At 42.1% G+C, this 18,452-nt stretch overlaps 1 protein-coding gene across 1 annotated transcript in view; it reads right to left on the bottom strand.

The window, feature by feature from the left end:
- Positions 1 to 18,452, bottom strand: part of LOC127009653 (putative neural-cadherin 2) — a 58,507-nt gene that overhangs the window by 31,943 nt on the left and 8,112 nt on the right. The window contains exon 2 of the mRNA XM_050882915.1: positions 4,600 to 4,715. Coding sequence (XP_050738872.1) covers positions 4,600 to 4,715 — 116 coding nt within the window. The remainder of the gene's footprint in view (positions 1 to 4,599; positions 4,716 to 18,452) is intronic.

Here is an 18,452-nt window from a genome sequence, read left to right as displayed (position 1 = left end):
CTTTCCAGTGACAGCTATTTGCGATCCAGAAGTGACTTGCGAATCCAGTACAGAACGCTGTGGGTTGGTCCGGATCACTCGCCCTCATAATTTCTTTGCCCTTTGAAGATCATAAAAAAAGAGGTTCTCCAAGTTATCTCCCCCGATACCATCACATTCATCTCCATATGCTACCCCATCAGCAATGTTAGCCTGTTAATACTATTGCTACTATCATTACTATATCACTACTACTACTATTACTACTACTTTATAGGACTAGGGCTACAACTACTACTGCTATTTTTGCTGATTTTGCTACTGCCACCACTACTACTACTACTACTACATATCATGTCTATTTTTCTACTTTTTTCTGTGAATTCGGTGTCTGCTTCTGGAATAAAAGTCAACAAGAATACTTCGCGCCTTCGCCATTCAAGTAATATGTTGGTTCAAGGCGGAAGCGATTTCTCGTGGAGTTTCGAATCGGATAAGATCGGCCTGCCTGCCAAGGATCGAGGATTAGGTGACGGGGATGGCCCAGCTGACGCCCCGCTGCGTCCCGCCACCGCATTGAGCCGGAGACGAAGGGATTGTAGCGAGGCGACCAGGGTGGACCGGGAGAGGAGGAGGAGGGGGAGGAGGAAAAGGGGAAGGAGAAAGACTAAAGCGAAAAGGAGGAGGACGAGGACTAAAGAGAAAAGGAGAAGGAGGACAAGGGAAGAGTGATAAGGAAGAGGGCGACGAGGAAGACGAAGACGAATATGAGGACAAATAGGAAGAAGAAGAAGAAGAAGAAGAAGAAGAAAAAAAAAATGTAGCAGTAGTAGTAGTAACTGTAGTAGGAGTAATATTATTATGTATTAGTAGTAGGAAAAGGAGGAGGAGGAGGAGGAGGAGGTGGTGGTGGTGGTGGGGAAGAAGGAGGAGGAGGAGTAGAAGCAGGAAGAGAAGGAGGAGGAGGAGAAGGAAAGAGAGAACGAGCTCTACGAAGTTGTGCACATTGAGAAGGAGTAGGAGGAAGAGGAGGAGGAGAAGAAGAAGGAAAAGGAAGAAGAGAGGAAGGAGGAAGAGGAGGAAGAGAAGCATTAGGTGTCGCTATTTCTGGCGTGTGTGTCGCGGGAAGTAGTTTGCCACACCTGCGCTTTCGGTATTTTTTTTCGGGCTCTCATTACGTCCTCCTGAGCGTGTGTTGACGGGCACCGGTGTTGTGTCTGCGATTAAGTCTGGATGTTAGCGAAACGTCTTTACTATATTGTCCTATTCAGTCAGATTTGTTACTAGTCGTATGGCAAGGGACATAATGCATTGTTTTCCGTAAGTCTTATATATTATTGCAGCTCATTCAAGTGTATTGTGGGATCGATCGCCGGCCTAGAACTTAGATGATGTTGCTGTAAGCTGATTCACTGTTTCATGATTACCTTATTCGTTTTGTCTTGCACTTCAGCTTTACATAATATAGTTAGAGTGAGATTTGAGATTAGGAAGTTTTTAGTCTTCCCAGTGAACGCTATACTTGAGATGTCACTGGTATTCCTGAATGTCCGAGAAAGTCAAGAAAAAAACAACTAATATTTACACAGAATATTTCAATACTTTGGTGCGGACTATAAATACATTCGATAATTGTGTTTCAGCGTCGCCCTTTTACTTCCTTTACGAGAGCGATATATTGCTGACATTTTTCTCCTTGATCATTCTCCTCTAGCGTAAATAAATATGAAAGAAGCGAAAACTATCCATATCCAGCTAAAGCAGAGGGTGAGCGTGAGGGCCCTGCCGCGCGCCCTGCCCACGCCCACACATGACAAATCGACACCTCGGGGCTCCCACACGCTCTCCGCCCACATCGTTCCGCTATGTTGGCCAGCACGGGGAGGGGGTGGGCGATCCTGCAGCCCCTCTTGCTCCCCCCCCCTCGTCACGTAAGCAAGTGTCTTGGGCTTTAGTGAATGGGGCGCCTCACGTACCCTAAATAATTAATTCAGCCGACGCAATAATCTTAGTTTTTTTTATGACTAACCAAAACTATTTCTCTACTTCTCCGGACGATGCAAAAATATAAAATACGTCTTAATGTCTAATCTCGTCTCCATTTGTTTAGTTTAAGGGCAGTTTTGCGCGAATCAAAAATAAATCTCTCTCCACGGACCAGGGCTTTAAATGGATGCCACGACCTTCCCTCCCACACCGACCTCAAATAAATAGATGTCAAGACCTTCCCTTCCCACGAACAAGACCTCAAACACAGGGATGCTGAGGAAGACTGAGGCTGTTGTCGAGAAAAACAGAAAATGAAAGACGAGGAGAAGGAGGAAAGCGAAGAAAAAGTGCAGATATTGAGGAAAAAGTAGGTCGATGAAAGGAGAGGAAGGAAGAGAAGGAGGAGAGAGAAGAAAAGCTGCAAATGTTGAGGAAGAAGGAGGTCGTTGTCGGAGAAGAGGAAAAGAAAATGTTGTAAGGGAAGATAGGAAAATGTTAAAAAAAACGTAGAGGAAAAAGATGGCCATTGTCCAAAGAGAGAAAGAGAGGAGAGCTCATTAAAGTGAGGAGCAGGAAGGGGCAGAAAATGCGTTATTGAAGAAAAGAAAATGTTGAAATGGAAGTTAAGAAAAGTACAAGCGTAAAGGAAGTAGGAGGCCATTACCAGAATTAGGAAAAGGGGGAAGGAGCTTATTAAAATTGGGAGCAGGGAGGGACAGAAAATGGGTTATTGAGCAAAAGGAAGTGTCGAAATGGAGGATAGGAAACGGTATACAGACATAGAGGCAGAAGAAGACCATCGTCAAAAGAGGGAAAGGGGGAAGAGCTTGCGTATTGAAGTGGGAAGCGAGAAGGGACAGAAACTGGTTATTGAGGAAAGAAAATGTAGAAATGGAAGATACGGAAGAGTACAAACGTAAAGGGAGAAGGAGGTCATTGTCAAAAGAGGGGAAGGAGGAGGAGCTTATTAAAGACAGAAGTGGGAAGGGACAGAAAACTAGTTATTAAAGTAGGGCGCCGGAAGGGACAGAAAACTGGTTATTGAGGGAAGGAAAATGTAAAAATGGAAGAAAAAAGGGTACATACGCTGAGTAAGGAGGTCATTGCGAAAGGAGGGAAAGGGAGGAGAGCTTAATAGAGTGGCGAGCGGGAAGGCACAGAAAACGAGTTGTTGCCTAAAATCGGGACATTAGCTAGGTTGGTATTTTAAGACACTTTCGCTTCTCACATTAACAATTTCTAAAGGTTAAAGAGGGGGTCAGTCGGGTTCTAATGAGTGTTTCCTCAGGTTTACGGTACAGAAGAAGGGTCAAACTAACACCAGGGTCATAAAACTAGTACTGGAAATGCCCACAACTCTTACGAAAGCCTTGTCAAATATGTGTTCTTGGGCGGGGAAATGTCTGACAATACGATCTTTAAAACTCCGTGAAAGATATCAATAAAGTCTGCGTTGTCCTGGAAATGCGCACACCTCCTACGAAAGCCTTGTCAAATATGTGTTCTTGGGCTGCGAAATGTCTTATAATACGACCCATAGTAGGTGTCGAAAACCTTAATAGAGGGGATGTCAATGCCCTTCTCACTAACGAAACCTCCCCAGCAGAGCCCTTGATTGGCCCTGTGTCCTCCGGTGGTGTTGACTTTATTCATTAACTTGCCGCGGTGTGTTGAGAGCCGCCTGACGGAGTGGTGGTCGAGTTCCCTTGTGTGATTTAATGTTGTGGACAAACACGATTCGCCTGACCCAAGATAATTCTGAAACTAAAGTTGATCATACTTTTTTTTTTTTCCTTTTGCATTTTCAGTTTCCTCTTTTTTTTTTTTAATTGAATACGCGAATAGCAAGTTACAGGCCTACGTTTTTTTGCTTTGTTGATGGGTCTGCATTCTGTACCGTAAAAATCAAACATTTCATAGTAAAATGGTTATTTCTTCTTAGCTACGTAAAAGTTCGTGCATCGCGGTCTAATCCGTCTGAACCTCTGAAGCTTTGGAACGGAGTTAATAATCTTCTTTTAGACCCCACAAGTATTTGCAGGATAAACATGTTTTTTTTCATTATTTTGGTACTTTGCATCCCTTTTCGTTAAGAGAACAATGCACAGTGAATCTCCATCACATGCTTATCTTATCAATAAAAAAATAAAAAAATACATTTTTTCATTTTTTTGACACTTGACTGCCTCATTTTTCGTTAAGAGAACAGTACTCACAATCTCTATCACACGCATGTCTTATCAAATAAAAGAAAATCACGAAGGAAATAAACGTGTCATCTTTTTGATAATCGAGAGAACTGTGCCATATTACTCCAATGAAATTCTTGTCAATCATACCCCGTAAAGAAAAAGAAACATCAAACAAGATAAAACAAAGAAAAACATAAGTCTCCCCTTTGATTTCCGAGAGAACCGTTCTGTACACCTCTATCAATTAGTCGCCTCTCCATGCCCCGCCACACTCCATCCATCTCCTCGACTTCTAATAAGAATAAACATCAGACATCCTAACAAAGTCAACCCGTCTCCCTTTGAAGCCTGAGAGAACTGTTATACACACTACTATCAAGTCCCCGCCCCTTCAAGCCCTGCCACACTCCATCGCCTCGAGTCCTGTGTATATACTCACGCGGTCGTGGATCTCATAGTCGAGGGCAGCGGCGAGAGTGATGACGCCGGAGTGCTGGTCGATAGTGAAGAGGCCGTCCCTGTTGCCGCCCGTGATGCTGTACCTCACCTCGTCGTCTGCAGGAGAGAGGCAGAGGCTAAATGGCCAGCGGGAAGGAGTCAGAGCAGAGGGAGAAGAGAGGGAGAGAGAGGTGCAAATGTTGAGGAAGAAGCTAAGAGGCCCGTTGTCGAGGAGGAGGACAGAATGGAAGAGGAGGAGGAGGAGGAGGAAGAGGAGGAGGTGGAGGAGGAAGAAGAAGAAGAAGAAGAAGAAGAAGAAGAAGAAGAAGAAGAAGAAGAAGAAGAGGAGTACAAAGGAAAACCAGACAGCAACGGACATCTTGGTCCTAACTAGGCTGTTTGTTGTTGCTACCATCTACTCTAATTTACGAGTCAGAGGCACAGGACAGCAAATGCGAAGGCTCCTCCCCTCCCACCAGTCCCTCCAGCCGAGGTTGGCATGAAAAGGAAGAATACCATGTAGTTTAGAAAAAAATACAATGGAATTTTACATGGACACAAGGAAGATCATACACGACAACATATGAAGCAAACTCCTTCTCCTTCTCTTTCACCTCCTCCTCTTCCTCATCCGAGGCAAACTCCTCCTCCTCCTCCTCCTCCTCCTCCTCTTTGTGGGGGACTTTAACTTGCTAGTGAAAAGATAGGGCGAACCGTTGAACTCTCATACAGGGATCGACCTGTACACAAATTTACTAGAAAGTGATTTACATCAACACGTTCAAGAACCGACTCGGGAAAATAATATACTTGACCTTATCTTTTCAACGACAGCTGATCTAGTTAACGAAGTAAATGTCGGTCCAGTTTTTTAGTTCTAGCGATCACCGAATAATCACATTCAGCAACAAGATGAAAGAAAGTAAAGTAACTCCTAGTAAAGAAAAGGTGCCAGATTATCAGAGAGCAAATTTCGTAAGACTCCGATCAATTCTAAATAATTCTGACTGGACTGTAATTTTTATGGAAACAGATATTGATAAATCGTGGGAGGCCTTCACCACATTACTGAACAATGCCATAAGCATATGCGTACCCTATCGTAACAGACGTTCATCTTTTAAGAAGTACCCCAAATGGTGGAATAACGAAATTAAAAATAGCCTCTCTCTTAAAAAACGCGTATACAGTAGATACATATCAACCCAGAGTGAGGCTGACAAACTAGAGTTGGACAGAATTCGCCGCGGAACCAAGAAATTAATAAAACGAAACAAGAAAAATCTTGAAGAATATTTAGCGGAAACAAATAAATCTAATCCTAAAGATTTTTTTTAGCTATGTAAATAATAAAAAGTCACTCACTTGCAGTATCGGACCGCTTGCTAATGATAATGGTAACCACACGAACGATGAAAATGAAATGGATACAATCCTAAATAACTTTTTCGCATCCGTATTTACCGACGAAGATTGTTTATCACCTCAACCGCCGGAGGTTAGAAGGACCGAAAAGATGTTAAGTGGTGTGCTCATCGTAGAAAGTGACATTTTACGCACAATTGAAAAGATTAAAGTAAGCAAAGCTCCTGATCCAGACAAAACTTCCCCTAGAATTTTAAAAGAAATCAAACATCAAATTTGTAAACCGCTCTCTATCTTATTCAATAAATCTTTAACAGCTGGAAAATTTCCGTCGGATTGGAAACTAGCAAATGTCACACCAATTTTCAAAAAGGGGGACAAGTCTCATCCAGGAAACTATCGACCAATTAGCCTGACATCGATTGTTTGTAAGTTAATGGAGACTATCATTCGCGACAATATGGTGAAATTCTTCGAAGAAAATAATATAATAAATAATTTGCAACATGGTTTCCGTAGTAAACGTTCGTGCTCAAATAACTTACTTGATTTTTTTTCATTATATTTTTGAGATGTTCGATGAAAGCAGATCAGTAGATATCATATATCTGGATTTTCAAAAGGCATTTGATAAGTTCCCCCACAAACGATTGCTCAGTAAACTACTGGCGCACGGTATCTCGGGTAACATTCACAATTGACTTGTGGACTGGTTCTCTGAGCGGAAACAGAGAGTAGTTCAAAACGGTGTTCATCTAACTGGCTCGATGTCAGAAGCGGCGTACCACAAGGATTAGTGCTTGGTCCCATGCTCTTCGTGATTTATGTTAATGATATCGATGATGGGCTCACTTGTAAAATATCAAAATTTGCAGATGACACAAAAATCGCTAGTAAAGTAACTGCGAACTCGACGAAGAAACTTTACAATCAGATCTAGATCGACTTGCACGTTGGGCCAATCAATGGCAAATGAAATTTAACGTTGACAAATGTAAAGTGTTGCACATCGGAAACAATAACAATCGCGTTCGGTACCTAATGAATGGGCAACAACTTTCTGCAGTAAGTAAAGAAAAGGATCTTGGAATCACTATATCAAGCCAGCATTGTTCAGAGGTAGTTAAAGCCGCAAACAAATTGGTTGGCTTCATCGGACGAGTCTTTAATAATAAATCGAAAAAAGTAATATTAAAACTGTATAATTCGCTGGTTCGACCCCATCTAGAGTACTGTGTACAGTTTTGGTCTCCGTATTACAGAAAAGACGTAGAAAAGTTAGAACGGGTTCAACGGAGAGTAACAAAAGTGATTCCTAGGTTGAGAAATTTATCATATGAAGAAAGGCTTAAAGAAGTCAATTTATTCAGCCTATCAAAACGAAGAATGCGAGGCGATCTAATAGAAGTGTTTAAAATGTTTAAAGGATTCAGTGATATTAGTGCGGAAAATTACTTTACAATTGATCGATCAAGTAGAACAAGAATAAATAACAATTTTAAGATAAATGGTAAAAGATTCTCGTCGCACGAAGACAAACTCTTCTTTAATCGAGTCGTTAATGTTTGGAGTTCTCTACCCTGTTATGTCGTTGATAGTACAACAGTTACGACCTTCAAGAATAGATTAGACAAGTATTTTGAATCCAACCAGCAACTAAGATATTACTCATTGTCATAATAGCGTTAAGTTCTTTCGAATACTGATGTCCTTGTCCGTTTTTATCGCAGTAATAGCAGCAATGGTAGTTCTTTCTTCTTTCCTACAAAATTTCCATGCAGTTTTTCCATGCTGCAGGGTTCTTTTTCCTTTCCTGCCAGATTTGGCTGGAGGGAGGAGCCTTCGCCTTTGCTGTCTTTCATCTTCCACCTTTGATTAGATAGTTAGTGTAAAAGTAAAGGTAAAGTTGGGGGCATACGCTGTAGCAGCGCGTGGCCTTGGTGCTCATCTCCGTAACATTGGCCCTTGATCCTGTGGTGGGAGGGTGCCCATTACCCCGGGACACAGGGCCAGTGTGACAGTCGGGTTACCACAGTTTACCTTCCCCATGTTTCCCCAGGGCCCGCGGAGTAGAAGCCAGGCACGCTGACCACTAGACCACGGAGGCGTATATGAAAAATAGTTAGTGTAGTTTGTAACAAACAGCCTCGTAAGGACCATCAGGTCTGCTGTTGTTTGCTCTTTCTTTGTGTTGCTTTATGTTCCTCCTCCTCAGTCGAGAAATACTCTTCCTCCTCGGGGCCTGCCGTGTACGCCGTAGTGCCCACAGAGGCCACAGCTTCCCGTGGTTGCCGCGCGGCACGCAGGGCACACAGCGCCCACCCCACGAGGCCCGTGAAGAGCAGCACGCAGACCAGCACAAGATTGCTCGTGAAGATCTTGTGCTCCGCGTGGGCCAGCGCCATGCTCTGCTGCAGGTTAGCGAGGCGCTTCCCCGCCTCCCGCAGGTCCCAGAACACCGTCCACCAGCCGTCGTGTCCGGCAAAAACGCCGCATTCCCTGAGGGGGTCCCGCGGGGCGGCCAGCACCCAGAGGTCGGCCAGGAGCTGGCGTACCTGCCCGACACTCGTGGTGTGCGGCCCCGCGATGCACCAGGCGCCGATGGTGTGCTTGAGGCTGCGGGAAACGAACCCCGCCTTTGAGGCTCTCTCAAAGGCGGCGCCCAGCAGCCGCCCCGCCGCCGGCAGCAGCACGTTGGAGACCAGCACCTTGGTCGCGTTCTTCATGAGTTTTGAATCAAAGTTGACAAACCATAGCTTGCTCTTATTGGCCATTCTAATTGTAGATTATACACTAAACAGAGAAAAGGAAGGAAGACCGTCATTTCACAAAAGAAGATGATAACCAGTGGTCTTCACCGGCCGTTGTTCTCACAAAGGAGGGAAGCTTCAGGACAGGACACCAAAACGCAGGAGGGGGGAGGGGAGGGATAGGAGAAGGGGAAGGGAAGGGGAAAGGAAGGAGGGGGGGAAAGAGGGAGAGGAAGAGGAAGGTAGAGAAAGCAAGTGGAGGGAAGAAGAGAGGGCGAAAGAAAGGCAAAGATGTATAGAGGAAGTGGTGGAGAGAAGGAGGAGGAGGAGGAAATAAAATAAGAGCTTAAGAAGAGGTGGATTATACTTAACGGTGCAAGAAGTGGATTAGGAGGAGGAAGAAGACGGAGAAGATGAAGGGGAAGAGGAGGGAGGGGACAGATATGGAAGAGGAAAGGTTGTTGATCTCCTCTCTCTTGGTCCTTGTGGCCCTCTTTGAGTAGTAGTAGTAGTAGTAGTAGTAGTAGGAGGAGGAGGAGGAGGAGGAGAGCGAGGTGAGAACGAGAAGGATTAGGAGAAAAAGAAATGAAAAGAAGAGGAAAAAAGTGGGAGGGGGAGAGGAGAGGAACAAAGAAAAACGTTTAAAAAAGGAAGCTACTGTCAGGAAAGGTAAAAGAAAATAACAGCGTGAGGAAAGGAGGAAGAGAAGTCGAGAGGAAATGGTACTGACAGTAATGGAAAATAGAAGCCATTATCAAAGGAGAGAAACGTAAAAGGACGAATGGAAGAGAGAAAAGGTGAAAATGTGAAGGAAAGAAGAAGGAAAAATTGATGAGAAAGGGAGAGAGGATGCGAAGAGAGGAAGTTTTGCAAATGATGAAGGATGAGGAAAGCGTTGTCGGAAAAAGAGGACAGATGAGGGGAGGGGGATGAGAAGAAGAGAGGAAAAATGATAATGCTGAAGAATAATGAGATGATATATATAAAGGAAAAGAGAGATGGAGGAGGAGGAGGAGGAGGAGGAGAAAAAAGAAAAAGAAGAAGAAGAAGAAGAAGAAAAAGAAGAAGAAAATAAAATAATAATAATAATAATAATAATAATAATAATAATAATAATAATAATAATAATAATAATAATAATAATAATAAGAAGAAGAAGAAGAAACAGATAAAAAGAAGAGAAAAAGAAACAGAAAGTCAAGGAGGAGGAGGAGGAGATGGTCGTGGCTGGAGAAGAAAGGAGGAAATGATGCAAATGTTTGGGAAAAAAAAGGTGTTAGTGCGGAGCGAAAATGAAAATAGGAGCAAAAGAGAAAAGGAAACTGTACAGATTTTAAGGGAAAAAGGCGATATCCCCCCCCCCTAAAAAAAAAAGGGGACAAGAGAAGAGAAGGAAAAAGAAAAGGGGAAAAGGAGAACAGGGCGCGGGAGAAGGAAACCGTTGTCGGGGAATGGAATAGGGGAAGAGCTTACTGAAGGGGCGAGAGGAGGGGGCGAGGGGAGGTAAGTGACGGGAAGGGGACATAAGGAGGCGGAGGTTACTGGCAGGTGAAGGTGGCCACGGGAGATATACTGTCAGGCGGGGAGGGTGAAAGGCAACTGGCCGTGTTATGGGAGGAGGGGAGACGCGTGCGCTGCCAGGGTAAGGAAAGGGAGCTCGTTAGGTTAGGAAGGAAACGAGGGTACAAGGTCGCGGGCGCAGCCTTAACCCGGTAGCAGCGACGGGCCAAATTTTCGCCATGATGTAAACCCCCCAAAATAGATGATGCATATACTGATCACAAATGCGTTGATATATATATTATGAAATGGTTTGCGTGAGTGATGATTTTTTTTCTAATTTTTCTCGCTTAGAGGGGCCTTTAAGAAACATGATCCCCGCAGTTACCGGGTAATTTGATGTTTAAAGATAAGTTGAAAGGAGATACTAATAAGTAGGGTAAAAATATTAGACAAGTCGGACGTATAATCGAATTTAACATAAGACTGTTTTATTCTTTGAGTGTCAGCCATCTTCAGCATCAACAAGGGTGTCGTCAGTCATTTCATAGCCACGGTGGACTGCAACAACATGAATTTATCAGTAGGGAAATATTCACGTTTATATTGATGATTGTCACCTCAGTCGGACAACCAGTTTCGTGATAATTACCTAATCCCAAATATGCGGTGGGCCCAACATATATCAGTGTGTGTATGCATGCATGTATGTATGTATGTATGTATGTATGTGTATATATATGTGTATGTTTGTATTACTGTATTTTCATCATCAATCTGTAATATTTAACTGCATGTCAATGAAATATCGTAAGCATTTCCATTGTTTCTATTAATCATGGGCCTCTAGTTTATAATTTCGATGTGAACTTTCCAATAACACCGTAAGTAGATTACACCATCAATCGAATGGCGTCCCTTTGGGTCTTTTTATTTGTTATTTTCTGCTCCATCACGTTTTGTCCAACTGTTGTCCTCTGACTTACATGTTTCAAAATCACAGCCAGTTGTTGATTTCAATTGCCCTTTTCACGGTATGTCATCTATGTTTGTTTGCTTTCCTCTCATTCGCCGCTTTTCTTATCTATTAGTGTGATATATCGTTCTCTCCATCTTTCTATGCGCACTTTTCAAAATCTTTTCCAGACATTTGGTCAAAGTCTTTGTTTCTGGTCCGTATGTAATGAACACACTCAATACAGACCCTCCGCTTAAGGTATAGCGATAGAGAGCGACTCAATGTGTTACTCTGTTTTCCAAAATGACTCAAATAAGACTTCACATGTAACTGCTCAGCCTCTCCTCCTCAAGATTTATAGTCTATAATTAATTCAGCGCGATGAGCAACCAGAGAGAATATATATTTTTAAAGTTCAGAAACTATTTAGTAAAATCTTTCCTCTGGTTATAATCCACTTTAGATATTCTCTTCCCTAAAGACAACCGTCCAACCACTCCTTGGCTACGCGAGTCGTTTCAGGATAAAGAAAGTAAACCAGTAATGTGTGATTTTTATGTCCGCATATATTTTTATAACTTATTTGCAAGTCCAAGCTCATTTGCATGAAGCCGCTGAGGGGCGGGAGTCATATAATCGGGCACGTGCCTCCACAACACAAAACTCGGGTAAAGGAAAAAGTGTTTCCTCAAGAGGCCCACAACGCCGCCTTAGTCACCTCATTAATTAATGCGCACGTGTTTGCCTTTAATGTATTAGACCACTAATTGTAATGCATTTAAGAGTACATGGCCTCTGAAAACAATAATAATTTTGTAGCACCACTTCTCTTTTCTTTGCAGAACTCAGAGGTAAAATCTAAGCTTTCTACCTCTGATGTATGCAGCAGTTTGTCCTTATTATTTGGTTTTAGGCGTCTCAGCTGTGGAATGTTCTTAGCTAGAGAGAGCACCTTTTACACCGCCTAAATGATGCACTCAATATAGATTGTGACGCAGTACAGAGTCGCTGTCTCCGCATGGAGTTACTATTCAGTTTTACTAATTACAAAATTACTAATTACCAAGTTGGGCCGGACTTGGTAATGAAAAATTTGTTTGGCAACGAATCGGTTTAGTATCGGACCTGCCGGAGCGTCAGTGACTGACGAGTCTTTTTGAAGAATTTGTTTGCCCTCACAACTTAAAAAAAGAAGAAGTTTTATTAATGAATTTGGTAGCTTGCTCAGTTTGAAAATAAATATGCTGCCAGTTATCAAGTGGGCCAAGTGATTTATATTGCTTTAGACGAGTATATAAGATTGCTAAGGAATTAATATATAAACAAGCTTTTGGTAACGACAAAAACAACAACAGATTCTGGTCATGAGAACTGACTAATTTAGTAATGGGGCCGCGTTTAGGCCTGCAAACTCGGCTTCCTTTTCACACACTGCACGCGGACGCCAGAGTGCGTGCACTCCCCGGCCTCTTAGACACGATCTTCCTTGACTTGACTTGATGATGTGGGGGGTCGCCTTTGTAGCTGCTCCCAAGACGTGAGGGTGGGTTTCTAGGTTCATTCAGGTCTCTTTCTTTTGGGTTGATGTCCTCTTGTGTGTTGGAACTTTATATTTATTCAGAAGTAATGGTTGCTATCATTATTCTGTATTGATTTTTGTTTCTTTTGGTTTCACTAGGGTCGGTGTCCTCTTGTGTGCTAAAAACGGTTATCTGTTTGCTTGCGATTCATGTTTTCCATAGTTGCAGTTTTCTTTTCCTAGTTTTATCTTCTCGTAGGGTCGGCGTCCTCTCGGGTGATGGAAATGTGTGCTCTGCCGGGAGCTATGCTTGTTGTTGTTGATACTTCTTTCTGATGTTAATTATTTTTGGGGAGGATATATTTATGAAGATACTCACATGATTCCAACCACTGCTTATATCAGGAAAATATACTTGAGAACCACTCTGAGATTTAGATATGAATTTGTTTGCAAAATAAGCATGATTGTCAAGCTCTGTGTTGAATACTCTCTAAGTCATTAGCTTAACCTTCCAGAAGATTTCTTTCACCGAGATGATAACCATTGGCAGACTCGGCCGTGAGGTTGTTTGGGTGGAGCCCGAGCCCGTCCACAGTGCTGCCGTGTCACCCTCAATGCATCACTTTATCATATGTCCATAGCTGGGCGTTATCGCGATAAGTTATCGCGATACTTTATCGCTGATAACAAAATCGGATTATCGACCATCCGCTACTTATTTAAATATATATCGGTATCGTCGTTACTTTTGTAACTAAACTAGCGATAATCGCTACTTTTTCTCCGCCTCTCAGGAAAAAAATGCTGTTTCCTTACTGCGCATGCGTGGCCCGGTGTTGTATGAAAAAACTTCGGGGTATGAAATATCTTCGGTGATGAGATTTCATACTTAGGTCATGAAAATTAAAACACTAGGTTATTTTTTCATGCTACTCAAAAATCAATACATCAAAGAGAAAAATCATTTAACTTTGCCCCCAAAATGATTATTCACTGCCTCAAATTTGATATTCCATATTCGTTTGTGAGCATGTCATGGTATTGAAGGCACCCGGTGTTGTGTTATATGGTGTCCCATCGTCAAAAGCTGGCGCTTTTGTGTACAAACACTGGTCTCTCGTGAACTGCGCATGCTCAGACCATTAAGTGTAGACCTGTACAGTCTCACAATGCTTTTTTAACACATTAAGAGTTGCTGGAAAGCTGAATCAAACATACAGTACCACCATCCTCGCTGTTTCTAGAACGACGTACACTCTGTACATATAAATATAACTCGTACAGAGTGTCGTTCTAGAAACAGCGAGGATGGTGGTAGTTGTACTATATGTCTGATTCAGCCTTCCACCAACTCTTAATTACGGTTTAAAAGCTTTGTGAGACTGTACAGGTTTACGCTTGCTGGTCTGAGCATGCACCGTTCACGAGAGACCAGTGTTTGTAAACAATTTTTGACGGTGGGGACGCCAAATAACACAACACCAGTTCAGGCTTTTCTAGTATTACCGTCCATATGTACGTGTCAACGTGTGGTTTTAAGGTTTTGTAAGTTTCCTAAAATACAGATAATGAAAGTTTGAATTCATCAATGTTGTTCTATCTGAAATATCAATATAGTATCGTCTTCGCATATCGGACTTATCGCTAGCTAGTATCGGAATTGTGGATTTATATCGGGTATCGGTTATCGGTTATCGCCTATATTTATGTCTCTAGTTAACGAATATCGGTTATCGCCGTTAAGGTTTTTCATTATCAGTTATCGGTTATCGGAATAAGGTTTTCTGTTATCGTGCCCAGCTATGCAGCCAGCTGACATATGATATGTCAGCTATTTACTATTTGAAATGATGTATGTATTATTCTTTATACTTTAAATAGGTCTATTTAGTATTATAAGAATATGTCGCTTTTTAGAATTATGGCACAGTATTGTATAAATTCCATAACACGTGATATTTTTTTTTTATTTCTGACATTGACAGCGAACAAGACACCATTTCGCTTCCTCCCTCACTTCCATGCTCGAAGACAGCTTCTCCAACGTCTGTCCTTACCCCGAAGGGTAGATTTGGCAGCCCAAGCCCCACTGACTTCTTATTTGTGTCAGACTATAGTCGGAAGTGACCGTACGAATTTACGAATCGGCTCTATTTTCACAATTTTTACTTTCCTTTTTACTATTACTCAGCAGCAGCGATGAAGGCCGTGCTAGTAGGGCAGTGGGATTGAAGAGAGAGGCTCGCGGTTGTGTAGCGCTAGTTAGTCGTGTATCTCTTAGAAAATTAAAGAACCCTTTTGGTGATCAGAACCCGGGAAGTTGCGTTGGCGGACATTTAATAGCGGCGTCATATTAATGTTTTTTTGGACCGTGCTGCTCCTTGGTGCTCCGAACTAAAAGAAGTCACCGAAACTAGGCCGATGGAATGAAGTTTCAGAAAACTTCACCTGGGCTTGCTGGTTTTATTATTATTACAGAGACATTTGTTTGAAAAACGATACTTTTCTTTTTATTTATTTATTTATTTTTTTTTACGTCTCGGCCTATTGCGTCGGTAGACTTTCCTTGTGGGGCCTGATGTTCAGCCCAGTCCGTTCTGGCGCTGGCAAGTGTTTATAGAGTCGCCATCCTACTTGGCTCGTGCTGCTCCCCGGATCTCATCTTTGAGCCTTTCCTTAAAGAGGTAATCTAGAGTTCGGAAAGGATAGGTGATCTTCAGGGCAGTATGTGGGTAGTCTTTGGCCACTCGGCGGTGACTGAAAAAGCCCAGCTGTGCGGCGGACATAACTCAGATCTGCCAGGGCAGATATTTCTGTTAAATTAATAAGAATCCCAAACATGTAATGCTGCAGAACCTTTTGATGTTTTGGTGAGGAGGAAGGGTTTGGCAAGGATACGTGGTAGACGAGGGGTGCACCACAAACCTGGATTATACGTATGGACTTCAGGGTGAACGTCGTGCACAGTGAAGATTTTATTTTATTTTATACAGTAAAAAAAGCAGCTCAAGTGCATATACGTAGCGGAAAGATATTTGTTTGTATGTGTATGCATGCACGTATCTATATACTGCCAGTCTACGAAACTATCTGTCTTTGAATCTGTCTATATATCTATATATGCATACCTATGTCAATCTTTATAGCCATTTTTATCTATCTAATTTTCTATCTACTTATATATATTCATATGTTTGTGTCTGTTTATCTATTTACTCTATCTCCATCCATCCTTCTATCTATCTATTTAGCTAGCTAGCTAGCTAGCTATGTCTATTTGTCTAGCTATTTACCCATTAACGTATAACAAACCATCTGTTTACATATCTATCTATCTCAGAGTGTTGATGTATGTCTCTCCATGGCCATCGATCTATCTTCGTCTTTATATTTATAAATATTCACTTTTACACTTTCCTATTTATGTATATATGTAGGTATTTTTATATGTATATATATATGTATGAATTTGCTTATTGGTTTAGTTATGCGTACGTTTATTTTATTAGTTTCATATTAGTATATATTTATTAATATATATGTCCAAGAACTTTGTAGGTTTGGGTAACTGCCGTAAATCCACCGAATTTTCCTCCCCTCCGCGTTTGTTTTACTGTCGCGGGAAAAATATGGCGGCCATTTACAAGCAAACCTTCCCCTCCCTGCACGGGGCGGCGACGCAGGTGAGCGGGGCCCGGCGACAGATGTGGGAGGGACGCACAGGTACCAGGCAGGTGACACTACACTTTTGTTTTTGCTATTCACATTATTATTATCATCATAATAATAATAATAAAAATAACCATAGGGATAATTTTGACTACTACAAATTAACATGCATATGGTCATACAGAAACACCTGGATTGCACCTTGGACTTTCTTTCCCACGCTCCGTCCCGCCTCGTTCGCCCGACATATCTGAATTAAAGTTTTTGAACAATGGTCTTCAGAGTTTTCCTAAATGCGATCTTGTTTCTGTTTTCGCATTACCGTCACCAACCCGGTACAAATCTCTTTATAGCATTACGTATGGTGTGTAGGGCCGAATCTATTTTTAAAGGGTCTGACTATAGGTGTGAATTCCTTTGTCCATCTCTTCTTTGTTCTTTTCGTGGAAGTTCTATGTTTAGTATTTCTGGATGTTTTGATCACTGAATAACAGGACTTTCGTTAAAACCCGTGCAGACCCAGCAAATAAGATCCCTGCGACCTTTATTTATCTCGCCCCTCCAGCCCTGCCTGCCCTGCCCGGTCTCGTTATCGGTACTGTGTTCCGTTTCTGACCGGGAGAAATTCATCGTCCCTGAGCACGCTGGCGAGGCGAGGGGAGGGGTGCCTTTTTTCTCCCTTTTAGATCGTTGCTTTCTCTGGATGTTAGATTTTTTTTTTTCATATGTTCCGTTTTCTTTCTCCAGTAGTGTTGCTTCCTCTTCAGTGTTCCCTTCGAGGTCTCCGTTATCTTTCACTGCTTCAGCGTGATTCTTTTCAAGGCTTCCGTTTTCATCCCCCTCTGCCATACTCGTCTCAATCATCCCGTTATCTTTCACTGCTTCAGCGTGATTCTTTTCAAGGCTTCCGTTTTCTTCCCCCTTTGCCATACTCATCTCAATCATCCCGTTTTCCTCCACCGTTATGTCACACATATTTTTTCTTTGCAAACTCAAATAATTCCACCATTATTTTAACTGGGAACGTAAAGAACAAACGCTTTCCTCGGTAATCACAAGGGAGCAGCTTCACGGTAAACCCGCGGCGCCGAGCTGCTGAGGGCGGCGGCAACAGGGTGGACGAATCTTTTTCCTCTGAATTGGAAATCCGTGTAAGAGTAATATTGTAAAGGTCTGAATAGAGGAGCTGCTGGACAGACTAAATTGTTCAAAGTGAAAGTAAATTCTACGATGCATAAATGGTTCTTTGTAAAATTCTTTGAATGCAGGTGCTATTAGTGTTTTGTAAGATATATAATAGGAAAGTAGCTTGCAGTTTTGAATGCTGAGGGAAGTGAACCTCTTTTCTAACAGGAACAGGTAACCTCTATATATTTCGTGTTTGTAAGAATTTGCGTTAAAGGCTTGAATTACTTCACCGAGTACTGATAGACAAGTCATCTATCATTTGAATTATGAACTTATTCCTAAAGAATTTATGCTGGAGTCAGAATTACCTCTCATCATATTACCACAAAAGTCTAGGAATTTCTACGCATTCCTCACACAAATAGGAATTTCTTCTTGATAACACGAAAACAGAACGTATTGTGCCAACTCTTATTTCCGTCGATCATCTTATCTATGTTATAAATAGCATAGATAACACAAAAATAACAAAGAAGAGAAACATCTGCGTATTTCCACATATGAACAAAGATTACTAAGTAGTCACAAATACAGCGCATGGTGTTATATAAGCCTAACGCCAAAATGTAAACGGTATGCCAATATGTTGCTGCAAAGGTACAGTTAAGGAATCCCTTGCCCGTGGCTAGCGAGGCACGATATGTGTCGACATTTCCAAAGCAATTAACGTGTCAAAGATCATGTAAAGTATGTCGGAAAATTCAAGTGCCTGTGGGAGAGAGAAAACGCGAATAACTATATTTGTTATCTTGTCTGTGAATCATATTAATAGATACCAACACTGCTGATATAAAGAGGTAGCAGAGAGGGAGAGACAGTAGGCTATTTCATGGTAAAATGGATTTGCCGCAGGTTAGATTTAGCAAACAACCGACCAATGAGAAGCGCAGAGAACGTCACCC

This window comes from Eriocheir sinensis, chromosome 41 (assembly GCF_024679095.1).
Source record: "Eriocheir sinensis breed Jianghai 21 chromosome 41, ASM2467909v1, whole genome shotgun sequence".
Lineage (NCBI taxonomy): Eukaryota > Metazoa > Arthropoda > Malacostraca > Decapoda > Varunidae > Eriocheir > Eriocheir sinensis.
The sequence above is the reverse complement of the archived record's forward strand: the minus strand, read 5'-3'. Positions and strand labels throughout refer to the sequence as shown.